This window comes from Hypanus sabinus, chromosome 16 (genome assembly GCF_030144855.1).
Source record: "Hypanus sabinus isolate sHypSab1 chromosome 16, sHypSab1.hap1, whole genome shotgun sequence".
Lineage (NCBI taxonomy): Eukaryota > Metazoa > Chordata > Chondrichthyes > Myliobatiformes > Dasyatidae > Hypanus > Hypanus sabinus.
The window spans coordinates 52,758,420-52,778,353 of record NC_082721.1 but is presented as its reverse complement, the minus strand read 5'-3'; the positions used below and the strand labels follow the sequence as shown (position 1 = coordinate 52,778,353).

Sequence of the window (19,934 nt, the reverse complement as noted above, 5' to 3'; positions counted from 1 at the left end):
ACATAATCACAGGTTACTGCATAGATGGAAGCTACTTGGTGCATTAAGTCCATGCTGGATCTATGTAAGTGCCTATCTTATTCGGAAAAATAAGCCAACCAAAGTTTATCTGCATATCTTCATAGCAAATTAAGTCTACAATATGGTTTCTATAGCTTTTGGATTTTGGGTTTCTGTCAGCCTTGAATACTTGAGTACAGTTTGTACTTTGAGCTGTCTGACACAATTGACCTGTATGGTTAATAACAGTCAGTGCTATTGCTGTGAGCTCATAGCTTGTGATTTGGCTGTATCTTACTCCCTTCTGTCCCTTCTGTTTGTGGCAGCCTGTACATGGATCTTGTGCTATCCTGTCCCCATTGATTTCCCAGAAGGCCCAAGTGGATATGGTTTGTCTTTTATGCAGGGTTTTATACACCAGTCGTGCATACATCATGCTTGGGCATTATAACACTGACAGTTTATTCACATCAAAGTCACACATGCAACAATTGGATGCAACACCTGGTGAATAGTGATGGGGATAAATATTGACTGGGATTGGCTGTTGCAGTGCAATGCATCAATCAAGGCATACTGGTTAAATCTAGCACAGGGAATAGTTGGATCTCCACCTTGGTTGTTCGGCACCTGTTTTGGAGCAACATTGCTTGGGCTTGGCTGATGAAATGTGTTGATTGAATTGATAATAATTCACTATCAATGGGCTTCTCATTTCTTTCAGACCTTCAGTTACTGAAGAGGATCTAAAGATGCTCTTCTCAACCACAACAGGCATGGTTAAAGCATTCAAGTTCTTCCAGTAAGTCATGTTTTCTTATTCAGTTTTTCATTGAACTTTGTGGGCTTTAACTGTGGCATTGTTGAAAATTTGTTTATTTGTACTTTTAGGAAGGATCGCAAGATGGCTCTCATCCAGATGAGTTCAGTGGAAGAGGCAATCCAAGCCCTTATTGATCTTCATAATCATGATCTTGGGGAAAATCACCATCTCAGAGTTTCTTTCTCCAAGTCAACTATTTGAAGTTTTGACATGGATTTCCAGCCATTTCCTGGAGTCCAGTTTGGCCAATGGGCACAATGATTCTTTTTATTCCAGAGACACCACTAAACCTCAGCAGCTGCAGAGCTGGAAATTTACCCAAAAGTGACCACAGTTCTTTATTTTTGAGAAAAGTTTGCAAGTTTGCTGCAATGACATCCTATCTTTTTAGGTAGCAGTGCTGCCAGTCCCAGTTAGTTTATCACCAATTGGCTTATGCTAATATTACACTTTACCATTTGAAATTCTTCCAAAAGTTTACGAAATGCAAATATATCTCTTTTGGATTACCCAATGCTGCACCTAATTTCAGGTTGTATAATAACACCTTTTTGAATTTTTTAAAAATCACCCTCACCCCTTTCCCTTTGGGTATCCATACCACTATAATACAGAAGTGTGGATAATTTAAGCATATTTTCATTTAAATAATTACTCTGTGCCTTAATGTCTTAATGAAACATGGGCCATCTTAAAATTGATTCTGTTTCTGGTTGTATGTTTTAGAGTTTGTACAAGCAATGTTTGCTGCTTGTTTACTCTCAAATGTTGCCGTTATTCAAATGACGGGAAGGTGGGAAGGGTCAGGTTTGAATTAGCCTTAAATTGACTATTGTATCCAAAGTTTGCTGTCTATCCATCCAACTCAAGTGTGTTGTGTACATTTAATTGAAGCAGTGCTGTTATGAGAATTGCTACAGGCAGCTTTATTTCTGAACCAGCAAGAATTTTTGTTCAGAAATATTTTTAGTTGAAGCTGTCTGTTTTTTGAAAATAATTTTCTGTATACGTTCTATTGGATTTCACTGAATGAGCTGGTAGATTAAAGGCACACTAAGTAATTGGATGGATATTAATATTATGCATTTTTTTAGGAAAAGGCAGCTATTTGGCAATCCCACGTCTCCAGACCCCATCTAGCCGTGTTAAGCTGTAGCCTCCATACAGAAGATCTTGATTATGTTAATAATCCTAGCTATTGGTGACCTTACTGGAGGAAATTGAACTATCCTGCTTTGCAAAGAAAAATGCCCACCTCATAACCTGGAACAGTCCCAATATTGAATGGTCTAAACTTGTTGCCTTCTATATTCAGTATCTATCTGTATTTTATAGTTGGGTGTGTTTTATTATCTTAATCCATAGAATGTGTATTTTCTACCTTGTATCTTAGATTTTTTTATTTTAATCATTTTTGAGCTGAAGTTTCTGCTCTTCACACCTCCATTAAGTGAGCAAACCTAGTGTGATGTCAGTTTTCTGCAGTGTGCACTGGCACCTGCTAATTCATCTGAGAACTGCTGAAATGCTGACATTGGTGTGCAGTTTTTTAGTTGTATTTGGTAAACTGCTTTCATTTTATTTTTTGCTCTTGTTCGATAAATCTGTCTTTTTGCTACCCAATATTTCATTCCATTTTTATCCTGCATAGTTCCCTTATGCATGAATACAGCGTTGTTAAAGAGGGTCCTATTACTGGCTGTTCACTATAGTACTTGAGTCTGCTGATGCAGAAACTGGATGTTGGCCTCCTTGGGCATTGGTTTTGACTTCATACTGTTGTTGTGCACTTCAATACTTTTGAGTACAATCAGACACTTGTTACCCATTATTTCCTTTAGGTTGCTAGCAAAGTACAGCAGGTGGGAGGGCTACTGGTCCTCCTCTACGGTAAAATGGGATAGATACATAGATTTTCCACCAAATAACTGGTAGTCTCCCTCTGAGTTGTCAATCTGTTGGCAAGATTTTGACTTGAGATCCATTTCACAAATCTGGTTTAGTTTGACCTGGGAATTGCAGAACTGTAAGGTTGAATTGGTGAGCCTTGTCATGGCAATGCTACCACATTGAAGTGTTATGACAATTTGCTGCAGTCTTTTTTTAAATTTTTGGACGGTTAAGGACTTTGCTTAACTTGGCATGACTTGTGGATTTTGTAGCATTTTCATGCCCTTTTTGGAATGTACTGAGTCCTAACTTTTATTGAAATGTTAGTGGTCTTTAATCATCCATTATTGAAAATGAGTTTCTTAGCACTTGGATTAAAATGATCTGTAATTGTTTTCCCATTGTCAAAGTGTAACTCTGCTTTTCCTTGTATTGGCAAAGTGAAAATATCAAATCCAAACATTCCATAATATGGGCAAAATGCTGGAGTCATATATTTATGCTTTGGACTGATTGTGTGTATGAATGCTCATTAATGACCATATTCATCTTGTGCCTAAAACTATTAAATGAGCAATAGTTTACTTTAAGGAAAGATTGTTCAGTGAATGACATATGTCAGTGGATTTTTAGGGTTTTGTTTTCAGGGTTTCATGGACCAAAGTTGTTGTGCCTTCTGAAGTCTTAGTTCTTCACATTTTACAATTCCTCCTCTAGCCCTCGTATTATTGTAATACTGCATTGTGCACCTAGGATGGTGGCTGTATGTTTAGTGGATTCAATCTTTGTTACTGGTTTTTTTTATGCTGTTTACTTGATGTATGCAGCTTTCAGACAAAAATACACCGCCACTGTTTTTGTCTTTCTTTAAAGAAATATTCCCTCTTTTCAGCTGTAAAGAATGTTTGAAAAAGGTGTAAATATTCATACTTTTTTACCTAGAGAGGCTAAGGGGAACAAAACCGGTTTTTATATGGAAGCATTGTCTTGTATATTTTGATTAAAAGAAACAGCTGTCAGGTTTCATATGTAAAAGGGTTTTTCAGAAAACAATTCCTCTTCTATTGAGAAGAAATGTTTGTAATGCAAAGAAAATTAAAATAATTTTCTAACGAATTTGTAGCTGTATGAATGCATTCACCAATGTACACTGTTTCAGATTATGCAATTTTCTTTTACTACCGTCAACAGCTCTGGCCAATGTAGTACTTGCTTCTTCAATAAACTGCTTCATTCTTTATTTTTCTGACTTCTTTGTGTCTGGTTGCTATTCCTTTATCTAAATGTTTCAGCTCATCTTGTTTTGTAACTGTCATCACAGCTACTAAGGGCTTATTTTAACTGCCTCCGTATGCAGGAAAATTACATTGCTGTTTCCGTGTGAGCAGTTTTCTGTTTTCACTTAATTGCATCTTTGTTACATTTTAATTCGTGTTCTACTTGTCCTAAAGTCACAGTGCTGTTTAAAACAAGAACTTCTCCTTTCCCTTCCTCCCTTAGTACAACTCTGTACAAATGCCCCTTGTCCTACACATACACACCTTGCTGGCCAGTTCAGTGTAAAGTGTTTCTGGCTGCTTGATGGTGAATATCTGGCTGTAACTTAGCCTAATTTTTAGAATTATATACACAGTTGGAACAGATTGTTGTTCTTGGCGCCATTCTACGGTTTGGGTTGTAACACTTTTGCATCTCCTTTCAGGGGTTCCCCAACTGGAATGTGCCAATTGGAGTGCAGCAGTATCTTGCACAGTCTACCTATGCACCTTGTGTCCAATATTTTGTTTGTAGCTTAGTTCCAAGGGTTGTGATTCCAGCTCTCCCTTTGTTTGTTGTGTATCCTGGGAAAATTATTCTTAAAAAGCCATAACATCTAAACAAAAGACAATGTGAGTATTGGAGTAGCATCCAATGGATCAGAAAATATCACCAGGCTGGCACTGCAACCCTTCAGTGTTATGCAGGGTTTACTGCTTACTGTTTTGCAATACTTTGTTAAAATGAGTAAATGTGATTTTAACACCCAGTACATGTCAGGTTAAGTGCACTACTGTCAAGTTCTGTCCCGTCACACACACACACACACACACACACACCCCCCCCCCCCCGCAGCAACTTTGGAGAGGAGTAAACAATCAACATTCCCACGTGTGTCTGTTGCACAAATTACATTTCATTTGCAAGCTGTATTGTTGGTGTTCTGAATCAACTCATCTTGCTGTCCTCTTAATTTCTTGCCCATTCATCCATTTCAGCTTTGTGACCAATTGGTCCCACTTCCCATGTTTCACTATTGAACCTGGCAATAAACATTTCTGGCAGTTAAAATGAAAGCCATTAATGATATTTCAGAACCCTCCTTACAGCATGTAAAAACAGCAAAATGCTGCAATCAATAAGCCAGGAAACAAAGTGGTGTTTGTTTCAGGTTGAAAGCTTGATCAAAATTAGGAAATACACACAAGATAGCCCACAGATACTGTATGCTTCCAGAATAATCTTTTATTTCAGATTTCCAGTATCTGCAGTTTTTAATCTTTAGCAGCGTATACTGCATTTCACTTTGCAAGAGTTTTAAATTTCCCTTTCTTGACTAATTTTAAATCACCTGCTCTAGGTAATTGATTCCTTCCTTCATAGCCAGCTCCCAAGAGTTTTATTGATGCACAAAAGTATTTGTTATGATTTGTTTTAAACCAACAGTTTAATCAATTTGTCCAAGAGCAATTTATCATACAGTCGGCCCTCCTTATCTATGATTCCGTATGCATGGATTCACAGCACTCGTTGCTTGAGCATGTACAGACTTCTTTCTTGTCATTATTCCCTAAACAATACAGTGTAACAGCTATTTATGTTGCATTTACATTGTAATTAGGTATTATAAGTAATCTAGAAATGACTTAAAAGTACAGGCAGTCCCCAGGTTATGAATGAGTTCTGTTCCCGAGTCCATCTTTAAATCGGATTTGAAGTCGGAACAGGCACATCCGGTGGTATTTAGCATCAGTTAGTCAAACATTTTTCTTGGTATATAGTACATATTTTACCTTTCTATGCATATAAAACACTTAAGAAACATATGTATTTAAATAATTAAACCACTGCGTTGCTTAGTAATAATCGTAGCTTTCATCAGGGCAGGGCCTTTCACATGCTCCATTAAAATCGTTCTGATCATTGATTGACTAGCCTAACGCTTTTCCAATGACTGATGGCGTTTCACTTCTTTCCGATCGCTTTATTGCTGCCACCTTATTTTCAATCGCGATCGTGATTATTTTCGTGAACAAAAACATTGCGGATTCAGATCTGCACTGCCAGGTCCTAATGTCCGCTGCACGAAGACATGTTAAATAAAGTCTGGGGTTCTGCTGGGTCCAAAAGACCACCGCAATTATACATGTTAAATAAGGTACTTGAGCACCTGCGAATTTTGGTATCCATGGGGGTCCTGGAACCAATCCCCTGCGGATAAGAAGGGCCAATTGTATTTGCTGCCACCACTAATATTCTGGCTGTCTGTGCCTATCATAATATTAGACTTCCATGATGTTCCAGAGAAAACAACTGAAGTTTGTCCAAACTTTCATAGCACAAGCCCTCTAATCCATGTAGCATTCTAGATAATTATGTATAACGTCTCTAAGAATACTTTCCATTAATTTACCCACCACTGACGTCAAACTTACGGGTTAATAATTGCTAGGTTTACTCTTAGAACCCTTTTTAAACAATGGAACAACATGAGTAATATGCCAATCCTCTGGTACCATCCCCATTTCTAAAGACATTTGAAATATTTCTGTCAGAGCCCCTTCCATTTCTACAGTAACATCCCTCAAGTTCCTAGGGAATATCCTGTCAGGATTCTGAGATTTATCCACTTTTATATTCTTTAAAAGTGCCAGTACTACTACCACTTTAATCATCATAGTTTCCATGACTTCCTTACTTGTTTCCCTTACCTTACACAATTCAATACCCTTCTCCTTAGTGAATACTGAAGAAAAGCAATTGTTCAAAATCTCCCCCATCTTTTTTGGCTCCACACATAGCTGTCCACTCTGATTCTCTAAGGGACAAATTTTATCCCTCACTATCCTTTTGCTATTAATATAGCTGTAGAAACCCTTTGGATTTATTTTTACCTTACTTGCCAAAGCAACTTCATCTTCTTAGCAAACACGAGGAAATCTGCAGATGCTGGAAATTCAAACAACAACACGCACAAAATGCTGGTGGAACACAGCAGGCCAGGCAGCATCGATAGGGAGAAGCGCGATCATTCTGATGAAGGGTCTCGGCCCGAAACATCGACAGCGCTTCTCCCTATCGATGCTGCCTGGCCTGCTGTGTTCCACCAACATTTTGTCTCATATCTTCTTTTAGCTTTTCTAATTTCTTAAGATTCTTTTTGCATTCTTTATATTCCTCGAGCACCTCATTTACTCCATGCTGCCTATATTTATTGTAGATTTCTCCCTTTTCCGGAACCAAGTTTCCAATGTCCCTTGAAAACCATGGCTCTCACAAACTTTTAACCTTTCCTTTCAACCTAAAGATTCTGTACCCTCAGAATTTCACCTTTAAATGCCCGCCATTTCTCTATTACATCCTTCCCATAGAACAAATTGTCCCAATCCACTCATTCTAAATCCTTTCGCATATCCTCAAAGTTAGCCTTTCTCCAATCAAAAATCTCAACCCTGGGTCCAGTCCTATCCTTCTCCGTAATTATATTGAAACTAATGGCATTGTGATCACTGGACCAGAAGTGCTCCCTAACACGTACCTCCGTCACCTGCCCTATCTCATTCCCTAACAGGAGATCCAACACTGCCCCTTCTCTAATTGATACCTCTATGTTTTGCTGCAAAAAACTGCCCCTTCTCACACATTTTACAAACTCAAACCATCCAGCCCTCTTACAAAATGGGCTTCCCAGTCTATGTGTGGAAAATTAAAAGCTCCCCCAACCACAACCTTGTGCTTATTACAAATATCTGCTATCTCCTTATAAATTTGCTCCTCCAATTCTCGCTCCCCATTAGGTGGTCTATAATACACCCCTATAAGTGTTACTACACCTTTCTCATTCCTCAATTCCACCCAAATAGTCTCCCTAGATGAGCCCTCTAATCTATCCTGCCAAAACACCGCTGTAATATTTTCTCTGACAAGCAATGCAACACCTCCCGCTCTTGACCCTCCGATTCTATCACACCTGAAGCAAGGAAATCCAGGAATAATTAGTTGCCAATCACACCCCTCCTGCAACCATGTTTCACTAATAGCTACAACATCATATTTCCAGGTATCAATCAATGCTCTAAGCTCATCCACCTTTCTTACAAAGCTCCTAGCATTAAAATAAATGCATTTAAGAAATTCTCCACCTCTTAATCTCTGTTTATCCCTAATGGTTCAAACAACTTTACTATCTTCTTTTTCTTCCTTCTCCCCTACATCTTTAGTCTGAGTGCTCCCCTTCTCTACCACCTGCCTATCCTCCCTCACACTGTCTACAAGCTTGCTCTACTTGTGAACTAACCTCCTCTCTCCTAGTCTCTTCAATTTAATTCCCACCCCCCAACCATTCTAGTTTAAAGTCTCCCCAGTAGTCTTTGCACCATCTTGGATCGCAAGACCCTGCAGCGGATAGTGAGGTCAGCTGAGAAGATCATCGGGGTCTCTCTTCTCAACATCACGGACATTTATACTACACACTGCATCCGCAAAACAAACAGCATTATGAAGGGCCCCACTCACCCCTCATACAACCTCTTCTCCCTCCTGCCATCTGGGAAAAGGCACCAAAGCATTCGGGCTCTCACGACCAGAGTATGTAACAGTTTCTTCCCACAAGCTATCAGACTCCTCAATACCCAGAACCTGGACTGACACCTTACTGCCCTGTTGTCCTGTTTATTATTTATTGTAATGCCTGCACTGTTTTGTGCACTTTATGCAGTCCTGGGTAGGTCTGCAGTCTAGTGTAGTTGTTTTTTTTTTCTCTCTCTTGTTTTTTACGTAGTTCAGTCTAGTTTTTGTACTGTGTCATGTAACACCACAGTCCTGAAAAACATTGTCTCATTTTTACTCTGTAGTGTACATAGCAGTTATGGTCGAAATGACAATAAAGGTGACTTGACTTAGCAACTCTCCCCGCCAGGATATTGGTCCCCCTAGGGTTCAAGTGCAACCCATCCTTTTTGTACAGATCACACCTGCCCAATGATCCAGAAACTTGAATCCCTGCCCCGTGCTCCAATCCCTCAGCCACAGATTTATCCTCCATCTCATTCCATTCCTACTCTCACTGTCGTGTGGCACAGGCAGTAATCCCGAGATTACTACCTTTGCGGTCCTTCTTCTCAACTCCCTTCCTAACTCCCTATATTCTCCTGTCAGGACCTCTTCCCTTTTTCTATCTATGTCATTGGTACCTATATGTACCACGACCTCTGACTTCACCCTCCCACTTCAGGATATCTTGGACGCGATCAGAAACATCCCAGACCTTGGCACCAGGGAGGCAGTCTACCATCTGGGTCTCCTGACTGCGTCCACAAAATTGCCTATCTGACCCCCTAACTATCGAGTCCTGTATTTCTACTGCCTTCCTCTTCCTTTCCCTACCCTTCTGAGCCACAGGGCCAGACTCTGTGCTGGAGACATGGTCACTGTTGCTTCCCCCAGGTCCCCCGCCTCCCCCAACAATACTCAAAACAAGAGTACTTATTGTCAAGGGGTACAGCCACTGGGGTACTCTCTAGTACCCGACTCTTCCCCTTCCCTCTCCTAACCGTGACTCACTTGTCTGCCTCCCGTGGCCCTGGTGTGACCACCTGCATGTAACACCTCACTCTCCCTGACCAGATGAAGGTCATCGAGCTGCAGCTCCAGTTCCTTAACATGGTCCCTTAGGAGCTGCAGCTCAGTGCACCTGGCGCAGATATGGACGGCGCAGATATGGACGTCCCAGAGGCTTGGAAACTCCAGGACCTCCCACATCCAACACCGAGAACAACAAGCTGCCCTCACACTCATAATTCCACCTTTCCTCAAATAACAGGAAAAATTGAAAACTAAACCTACCTTGCCTCGCCTGTTTCTGCCTAAGCCCGTTGAGCCAAAGCCTTTAAGCCTTCACTCTGCTGTCCACTGTACAAGGCTGTGTTCCTTTTAAATCTTCACATGCCTGCGCAGTCCCACCTCTCTTAACTCTGATGAGAAGAAAAAATCAAAATGGCATCCTCAGCACTCCCGTTCTGATTCTCAGACTTCCTTCTCCAAATTAAGGGGCAGATGTTTCTTGTAATGGTGGATGCACACTCCAAATGGATCGAAGCTCACATCATGAGCAACATCACAGCCCCCTCAACCATAGACAAACTCAGGCAAGTGTTTGCGGTCCATGGGTTGCCTGACACTCTGGTCACTGATAATGGCCTGACATTCACCAGTGATCTGTTCAGTAAGTTCATGCAGCAGAATGGCATTCGTCACATTCAGACGGCCCCTTTCCACCCAGCCTCAAATGGTTTGGCTGTTCAGACTGTGAAGGAAGGCCTGAAGCGGATGACAGGGGACTCTTAGTACCTGGCTTTCAGGTTTCCTGTTTAAATATTGCCTCACTCCACAGACTACGACTGCACGCACTCCAGCAGAGATGCTGGTGGGGCGTAGGCCTAAGTCAAGATTGGAACTGCTGCGTCCAGACATAAAGGCAAAAGTGTAGAGAAAGCAGGAAAACCAGAAGGAGGGACATGATCAACATGCGCAAGAGAGACAGTTAAAAACGGATGACAATGTCTATGTGAGAAACAATCAGCAATGGCTACCTGGTGTGATTCTTAAGCAGAGTTGTCCAGTCTCCTGTGATGTTTAGCTGTTTTCCACATGTTTTCCACAGACATCAGGACCATGTTCACCTGTGTCATGATTCCGGCTCAGGAGTAGACAGTTCCATGGAGTTTCCCATGGTGAGACAGACTACTGGGGAAGCATGTCCACCAGTGACTTTGCCAGAGGGAGAGAGAGAGAGACGCTGGCAGAGGGGGCAGAGTCCCCTGAAGAGGATGGACATTCTCACACGGACACACAGACCCCTCTCATGCCCCAACACCAGATTCACTCAAAACATCCTCACCAGCGGTGCCTGCTGGGTCACCAGGGGTAGTGCATAGATCGCAGCGCCCTCACAAGCCTCCTAACAGACTGAATCTTTGATTGGATAGTTTTTTTTTGTTGTTAGATTGAATGTTGAATTTGCCACGTTTTTTAGGTGTTTTTGTATTGGTAACCTATTGCTAATGATACCACTGTTTTTATTTCCCAGTTCTTCTATATTTGGGGAATGTTGGATTTTAAAGGGGGAGAAGTGTTGTAATGTGAGTATTATTAAAAGTAAGTTAATACTAATTGGGAAGCTGCTAGCAACAAGAGGCGGGATCCAGGGTTGGCAGGGTTTTACTTCAGCTCTTTTTACTCCCGGTATGCATTGTATATAGTTCCACCACCCATGCCGCACGAGGTACCTACAGGCCTTTGTATTGTAAATATCATTTGCCGTCCCGGATAAAGCTGTTCATTTGGCCATAAAATTGTAGAGTGGTCTTTTGTAAAGTAGAAGTTACCACAGGGATCTTATAGAAACATATAAAATTATAAAAGGGCTAGATATGATAGAGGTAGAAAAGTTGTACTTACTGGTAGACAAGACTAGAATTAAGGGACATGGCCTTAAATTTCAGGGGAATAGATTTAGGGCAGAGTTGAGGAGGAACTGCTTTTTTCAGAGAGTTCTGAACCTGTAGAATTCTCTACCCAAGGAAGCAGCACCTGCTGTCTCATTAATTATACTTAAGACACAGTTAGACAGAATTTTGAATAGTAGGGAAATTAGGGGTTATGAGGAAAAGGGAGGTAAGATGAGTCATGATCTTATTGACTGGCAGAGCAGGCTCAATGGACCAGATGGCTGACTCCAGCTCCTATTTCTTATGTTCTTACATACCAAATCTCTTCAAACTCTTAACTAAGTATAGCCAGTGGCATATTGTCTGCATGACTGCATCAGTGTGTTGAGCCCATGATAGATCCTCTGAGATGTTGACACCCAGGTCCTTGAAGCTGCTCACCTTTTTCATTGCTAACCCCTCAATGAGGACTGGTGTGTGTTCTCCTGATACCCCCTCCTGAAGTCCACAATCAACTTCTTGGTCTTGCTGATCTTGAGTGGGAAATGGTTGTTGCGATACCACTCAACTAGTTAATCTATTTCATTCCTTTACAATTTCTCATTGCCATTTAAGATTCTGGCAACAACAGTGGTGTCATAAGTGACTTTAGAGATGGTAGTTTGAGCTGTGCTTGGCCACGCAGTCATGAGTGTAGAAAGGCTCAAGCAGAGAGTTAAGCATGCTTCCTTGAGGTGTAGCAATGGTTGAGTGTGTTGGGAGTGTAGCAGAAGATACACTGGACTGGTTCCAGGGATAGTGGGTTTGTTGTATTTAACAGAAGGGCACTGCATTCTTTTGTGTTTAGAATAATGAGAGGAGACCTCATTGAAACTTGCAAAGTCGTTAAAATGATGGATTTAAATATATTTAAGAATTAAGTAATTATTTGGTGGTTACAGGTTTGATCTGGAGATGTTTCCCTGGTTGAGGAGACTGGGACCAGGGACACAGTTTGAGAATACCTGGTAGGTCAACAGGACTGAGATCAGGAGAAATCTCTTCACTCAGATTATAGTGAACACTTGGAATCTCTAGTTTAGAAGTTATGGAGACATGGTCAATGGTTTCATTTAAAAGATAGATCGATAGATTTCTGGGCATTCAGGGAAGTGAGGAAAATGGTGCTGACGTTCAAGAGCAGCTGCGACCTTGATGTAAAGGTCAGCAGGTCTGAAGGGTTGTACGACCAACTCCTGTGTACGCTTCTAATGTATGAAGCTTCCTGGTATTACTTGATGAGGGCAAGTTAAGGAGGTTGTAGTAGTGTGATCCCAGGTTGCCAAGTGGCTATCCTATGGGATTGTCAATTTGCCAGCCTAGGTTATGTTGCTAAGCCACTATCCCAAGTTGTCATGGGAGTGCTGTGATGCTGCCTCAGTTTGTCATGGAGTTACCATGCAGCTAACCCAGGTTGCTGTGGTGCTATCCCGGGTTACCGAGGGGGTCAGCAACTGTCAGTCAAGTATGCTCAGCACTGGGCCTTCACTGACTGCAGTGGCAGCACTCCTGCACTGTGCTCAGTAACTGTGCTACTGGTTACAGCAGCCTTTAATCAGGGGTGTGGGCTGCAGAGTGAGTGTTTTAGGGAATGTTGCTGAACCAGTTCTGGGCAAGGCTTGGCTTATAAAGAGTAAGATGATAGGAAAGGAGGTGCCTCTTGATGACTGTTTTAGAATCAACCTTGTCGGCCAGCATCGCAACAGCAGAGCTGTGATCTAGACCCCCGCAACAACAGTGTAATGAGCATGGTGCAGCGACTGCTCTCTCACTGGGCCAGGACAGAGGTCGGGGTCCAGCTCCCGGATGGGCAGCAGCTGGTCACGGTCAGGGTGAGGCCAAGTGACACAATCAAACACATCCGTCTCCACCTGGTCAGACAGGGAGTCACCTCCTGGAAGATGAGTTTCACTTACAAAGGTCGAGAACTCGGAGAAAATGAGACGCTGGAAGGGAATAACATCACTTCGGGGGCAGTTCTGGTGTTGGTGAAGGACAGTCACTCCCCACCCTCAAAGGTGAGTCCCCACTCAATAGTCACTGCCCCTCCTCAACAGTGAGTCTCTTCTGCACCTGCAACGGTTACTGATCGTCAGTCTCTCCCTCTCTTCAACATTTATTCCATCCCCTGAACAGTCAATCCCTCTCCTCAGAGGACACTCCATGTGATCAGCCTCATCTGCAGCCACAGAGAACCAACTGGACAGACCCTCTGGGTCCCCCAACCCAGAAAGATATTTGTTACCAGTCCCATCACTGCTATCCTTCCCAGCTCTGATTGTCTTCCTGTTCAGCGTTATACTGTTCTCCTTTACCAGGTCATGTGACTGCTCAGCAGTCTTCTCCCTGAGCCCGAGCATGATTCTGGCTCAGATTCCAGTGCATTTCAGGTGTTTCCTACCCTAGAGCAGATGTACTAGCCCAAGATGGCACCAAGCCTGTCCCAATTCCTGATGACGACCTTTCCTACACTGTTACCTGTGGAACTTCCCATTTCTCCTCTACAACAAAGATGGCCTTCCTTCTGTTAGACAAAGACGGACGGAGATGAGGGGCTTGTGGTCTGTGAAGACCGTGAACTCCCTCCCTTCCAGGAAATACCATAAGTGCCGGATGGCAAGGAAAAAGAGAAGGTGGTTGGGGAGGGGGTAAAATGTGATATGGAAGAGGGAGTGAGGGTGAGGTATTGATTATGTATGGGGATGGGCGAACTGAGGTGAGGATATGGGTGGGGGATGGGCAGGCTGAGGTGAGGATATGGATGGGGATGGGCGGGCTGAGGTGCGGATATGGATGGGGGATGGGCGGGCTGAGGTGAGGATATGGATGGGGACAGACAGGTTGAGGTAAGGATATGGATGGGGATAGATAGGCTGAGGTGAGGATATGGAGGGAAATGGGTAGGCTGAGGTGAGGATATGGGTGGGGATGGGCGGGCTGAGGTGAGGATATGGATGGGGACAGAGGCTGAGGTGAGGATATGGATGGGGATAGATAGGCTGAGGTGAGGATATGGAGGGGGATGGGTAGGCTGAGGTGAGGATATGGGTGGGCTCAGGTGAGGTAAGAAGTATGGGCAAGTGATGAGCGAGTGTTAAGAAGAGCAGAAAGACAAGCTGATAGGCAGAGAAGAGCGGCAGAGTGGTGCAATAGGTAATGCCAGAAAAAGTTGAGCTCGGATACTGTCAGTGTGTAATCTACACACACCCTCTGTGACCACAAGGGTTTTCCTGGTTGCTGTGGTTTCCTCTAACACCCCAAACACATGCAGGAAGGTTAATTGTCTACCGTTATTTGCCCCAGTGTGTGGGTGAGGTGTAGAATCTAAGGGTGGTGGGGGTGTTGTTCATGGGAATGTGGGGATAATAAGTGGGGTTAGTGCCAGGGGACAGTGGGCATGGATGGATTTTGGGCTGAAGGGGCCTGTCTCTCTGCTGTATCTCTCCTGACCCTCTCAGGAGGTGGTGAATAGGTGCTGGAGGAAGGACTAGGGAGCTGGAGATGATAGCAAGTGACAGAGTGAGTGGTAATATGGAGGGGCAGTGGTGAGAGGAAATGGGGCAATCAGAAAGGGGAAAGGGGAGAGATAATGGGGCAGTTGGAAAGGGGGAATGGGAGAGGTGATGGGGCAGTTGGAGGAGGGAAGGGGAGTGATGATAGGGTTGGGGCAGTAAGTGAGAGGGAAGAGGACAGACAGGTGATGGGGCAGTGGTGGGGAAGGGGAGATGTGATGGGGCAGTTGGAGAGGGGGAAGGGGAGAGGTGATGGGTCAGTGGTGGGGGGAAGGCAAATGGTGATGCGGCATTTGGAGAGGGGAATCAGGAGAGGTGATGTGGTTGGGGCAGTTGGGGAAGGGGAGAGGTGATGGGTCAGTGGTGAGGGGGAAGGGAAAATGTAATGGGGTTCAGTCAGAAGGTGAGGGGGAAGGGGTGAGGTGATTGGATTGGGGCAGAAGGTGAGGGGCCCAGAAAAGTTAAGGGGAATGGTTGACATGGTGGGGTGAAGGCTGAGAGACGGGTGATGGAGTTGGGGTTGGAGGGGTGAGGGTGAAGGGGACATATTGGGGTTGTGGCAAGGAGCAATGGAAAGGTGATGAAAGAGTTTGGGATGAGGGGGTGGGGGAAGAGGTTGATATGCAGGCAAATGGAGTGAGGGGACAGGAAGGGTAATGGGGGTGCGGAGCGAGGCAAAAGAGCAATGTGGGAGGGTTGGGGACTGATGGGAAGGTAGGGGTGATGGGTTTGGGGGACTGGGGGAGGGGTGAGGGTTTGGACGTAGGGGTTGAAGAGGCAGTGAAGAGGGAAGGGGCAGGGGAGGTTTATGGGGTGAGGTGTATGAGAGGGGGCAGGGAGTGGTGATGGGAGGTGAGGGTATTGGGGAGGGGTGAGGCCTGATGCTGAGGGAGAGTGCTGAGGGGTTGAGGAAGGAGTGATAGGTTTGGAAGAGTGGGAAAGGAATGAAAATGGTGGGGGTGAAGAGGGATGATGGGGAGGGTGGAGAATGAGGAAGAAGGGGGATGCGTGAGGGGGTTGAATGGGCAAGAGAGTGCTTGACGGGGTTGGAAAGGGGTGAGAGTGTGGGAGGAAGGTTTTGACAGGGCTGACTGATACTGTATTCTGTTAGCCCCTGCCTGCTCCTCTGCCCTGAGCTGACTTTGTTCACTTAACATCCAACAGACATGAGGAGCTCCCTCCAGGGATGGAGTCAAGGAATGGGCAGGCATTTGGCTGCAACTCATGAGGCTTCAGAGACAGGAGACGCTGTGAACTGGGCTAAAGGAGAGACTAACGCAAGGCGAGGTTACCAGAGAGGACATATAGCTGCTGACATCATCAAGTGCTCATCACTACTCTCCCGAAGTGACAGATTTTCCCGAGGTGAGCCTGCTGGCCAGGATAGGACCCCAACACAACCCAGCGTCAGAGCACAGAGTGATGATGTCAAGACATACAGTTCCTGGTCACTAGTGCCTGGTCATACTGTCTCACATAGTGGATTTCTGCCATCTGTCACTCACAGTCAATAATGAAACCCCCAATGGTGCATCACAACCTGCTATCGGTGCAGGACTTGGGTCCTGGTATAGTTCAGCCAATCCATCACTGGGAATGCTTTGAACACCTAGTTGGATGATTAACTAGTGTGGCTGGTCAGGAGGTTCTCACAATCACCCAGAAGAGGAACTCGGGTGGAGAACCAGTGCTTGTTGTCAAAGACCTGTAGAGTCAGACAGGACATCTGGCCCACATGGACATATGGGTTCCCATCTGTATTAATTCCCTTTTCCAGCCCTTGGCCCACAGCCTTCTCTGATTGCTTGTCTGTGTCTCTGCTGTTTCTGGCAGTTAGGCTCACCATTCCCTGGTCGCCTCTAAATCTATTTCTCCTTACATTAAATCTAGTATTATCTCCCTCTGATATGAAGAAAAGTTTTCTGCTGTCTATCTTATTTACACCGCTTATAATTTTATACTCGTCAATCATGTCCCATTTTAACTTCCTCCACTTCGGGGTAAGCAATCACGTCTTTCCTATAATGTGATGATCAGAACTGCATGCAGTACTGCAGCTGTAGTCTGACCAATGTTTTGTAAAGTTGAAGCAGAATGTCTCTTCTACTGTATTCAATGCCTCAACTAATGAAGGCCAGAATCCCAAAGGCTGCCTTAAATATGTCACCTGCCTTTGCTGCCATCTTCAAGGACTATTGGAAATATGCACTGAAGTCCATCTGTTCCTCAGCACAGAATGCGACCTTCCTATTCATGGCGTATGGACAAGCCTCTTTAGAACTCCCAAAACGTATCACCTCACATTTATCACAATGAAACTCCATTTCACCAACACATTGAAATTCTGTGGTGTGACTATCCTCTAACTATCAACAACTCTAACTCCCTCAATCTTTGTGCCATCTGTGAACTAACCGATCATGCCTCTCACACCCATGTACTGTACAGGAAGACTTATATACAGGAGCATACTCTCAGTCTACCTCTGTTTTATTTTAATTAAACTGGTCTTCCCCTAATTTACGAATTTTAAGTCCATCGCATCTTTTGAAATTTATGGATTTATGGTCACTATCTCCAAATTGCTCCTCCACTAACACTTCCTTCACCAGAGCAAGTACATTCCTCAAGGTCCAATAATACTCCTTCCTTTATTGGTCTGTCCACATACTGTGTCAAAAATTCTCCTGAACACACTGCAAAAATACTGCCGCCTATGGGCCTTTTTTTGCACTAAGGCAATCCCATTTATTATTTGGGAATTGAAATTCCTTCATACGATAATGCTTTAATTATCACATCTCCCTGCTATTTGCTACATATCTGTTCCTCTGTCTCCTGTTGACTATTAAAAGGTCTATAATACACACCAGGGTGAAGGGTGGAGATATGTCTCTACCAAAGGAGATGTAAGGCACTCCGTCCCTCCACTAGCCTGGAGGTTGCCCAATCTGGGTTGCATGAAGCCATGGGAGCTGCAAGTCTGGTTATGCAACCACTGAAGCTAGCCAGACAATATCCGAAGAGTGTTGATAATTTGCAAAGAACTATTATGGTCAATAGCATGATCGCTTACATCATACACATGGGACATAATGATGATGCTGCTGAATTCACCTGGCAAAGTGAGGATAAACTTTTTGTTCACCATTCTGGACTTATTTGAGCAGCTCTCTGAGAAATCCTCCCTCAACACTGAAGTAATGCATTCCTTGACTGACAGTGCAATGCCACCTCTTCCTTATTTAATTCCCTGTCTAACCTGAAAGTTCTGTATACTGGGGCACTGAGTTGTCAACACCACCTGTCCATCGACCATATTTCAGTGATAGTAACAAGATCATAGTCCCGTCTTAAAGTTTTGAGTTAATCAACTTACTAGTTAGACCTCTTGCATTGAAATAGAAGGAGTTTAGCTTTGTTTTCCCCTCTGTACATTTACCCTCTACTCTATCTCTTCAGTTTAACTATTTCCCCTCCAGATGACTGTACCTTCCCTTCTGAGCATCTATTCTGAGATCCATTCTCCTGCTAACTCAGTATAAACCTTCTCCAACAGCAGTAACAATCAGGATGTTGAGAAGGCCCTTCTCTGGGTAAGGTGCAACTCATCCCACTTGTGCAGGTCCCACCTTCTCCAAACACAGTCACAGTGATCCAAGAATCTAAACTCATCATTCATCTTTATTCCTGTACCCACTGACTCATGACACCAGAACCAATCCAGAGTTTACAGCCTGTCAGGCTATTTTTATATAGCTCATGTTTTCCCTAAGCTTCATCCCTTTTCTATCCATGAAGCTGGTCTTACTATATAGCACCAGCATGGCTGTTCTCCCTGCTCCGTCAGAATGCATTGCAGTCACTCTGGGATCTTCCTTCTTCCCAACACCAGGGAGGCAATGTAATATCCTGGAGTCCTATTTGCCTATCTGCCCCACTCTCCCAGTCTTATTCCTTTGCATATGTACAGCAAAGTTCCTTATTGTGCTATGAAGTGGGCTGTTGCCACTTCCCCCAAGACAACATCCCCCGAACAGCATCCAATATAGTACACATGTCTGAGAAGGGAATGCACATGGGATCCTTACACTACCTGATGGCATTGCCCCTCTGGTGTTCACCAATCTCCTCTGTCTGTACCTGTGTTGTGACCCATTCACTCAAAGTACCATCCATCACACGTTCCACATCCCAGATATTCCATCACAAATCTAACCGTAGCACTCGCTGCTCCATGCAGTCTGACAGGAGCTGCAGGTAGACACACTTCCTGCAGGTGTAGTCACCAGGAACACCGGAGATGTCCCCCATCTCCCCCATATTGTAGCAGAAGAATCCCACTGCATTCCACTTCCATATTCTTTATCCCAGTCCCTTCTACTGAGAGAAAGAAGGAAATGTGTTATCAGTATTCACCATCCTCAGCAAAGCCCAACATGCACAAAATCCTGCACTTTTCCCTCCATGCCCTTCTCAATCAGAATCAGGTTTATCATCACTGACATATGTCATGGAGTGCATTGTTTTGTGACAGTGATGGGTCCCTCCTCTGATGCAGCCCTGGCTGATTCATAGACATTAGCTGTAGGTCAACATGGAGCACAGTGGGAGGTATGCAGGGAGAAGCACTGGCCACTATGCATGCTGCAGCAATGAGGAGACTAGGTGCAGAGAGTGAAGCCAGCGGGCACTGGGAATCAGGCATGGGTGAGATATATATAACCTTGCACGAGGCGTGTGTGTGAGATGATGAAGGAGTCTAGGGTTTGAGACGGTGAACGAAGGGTTGGTGAGCTTGGATGGGTGCTAGTGGACGGGACTGCCTGGGGATCCTGCAGATGGGACATCTCACTAAAATAATCCCTTATTTCACCCCTCAGCCTTTAGGTCTACTACTCTAAGCATCTCTGTGCCTCTCTCCCTTGAATAAAATGGCCTTCATGGCTCCTCCAACAGTGTGGG

General features: G+C 44.1%; 1 protein-coding gene across 11 annotated transcripts in view; it reads left to right on the top strand.

Moving 5' to 3' along the window:
• The window catches only part of LOC132406307 (polypyrimidine tract-binding protein 1-like), a 35,164-nt gene extending 31,202 nt beyond the window's left edge, over positions 1–3,962 (top strand). For all 11 annotated transcript variants that reach the window (XM_059991800.1, XM_059991798.1, XM_059991793.1 and 8 more), the window contains 2 exons: positions 725–802; positions 892–3,962. In XM_059991800.1, the coding sequence (XP_059847783.1) occupies positions 725–802; positions 892–1,024 (211 nt within the window). In that variant the 3' untranslated portion in view covers positions 1,025–3,962. The remainder of the gene's footprint in view (positions 1–724; positions 803–891) is intronic.
• Positions 3,963–19,934: the final 15,972 nt, after the last annotated feature.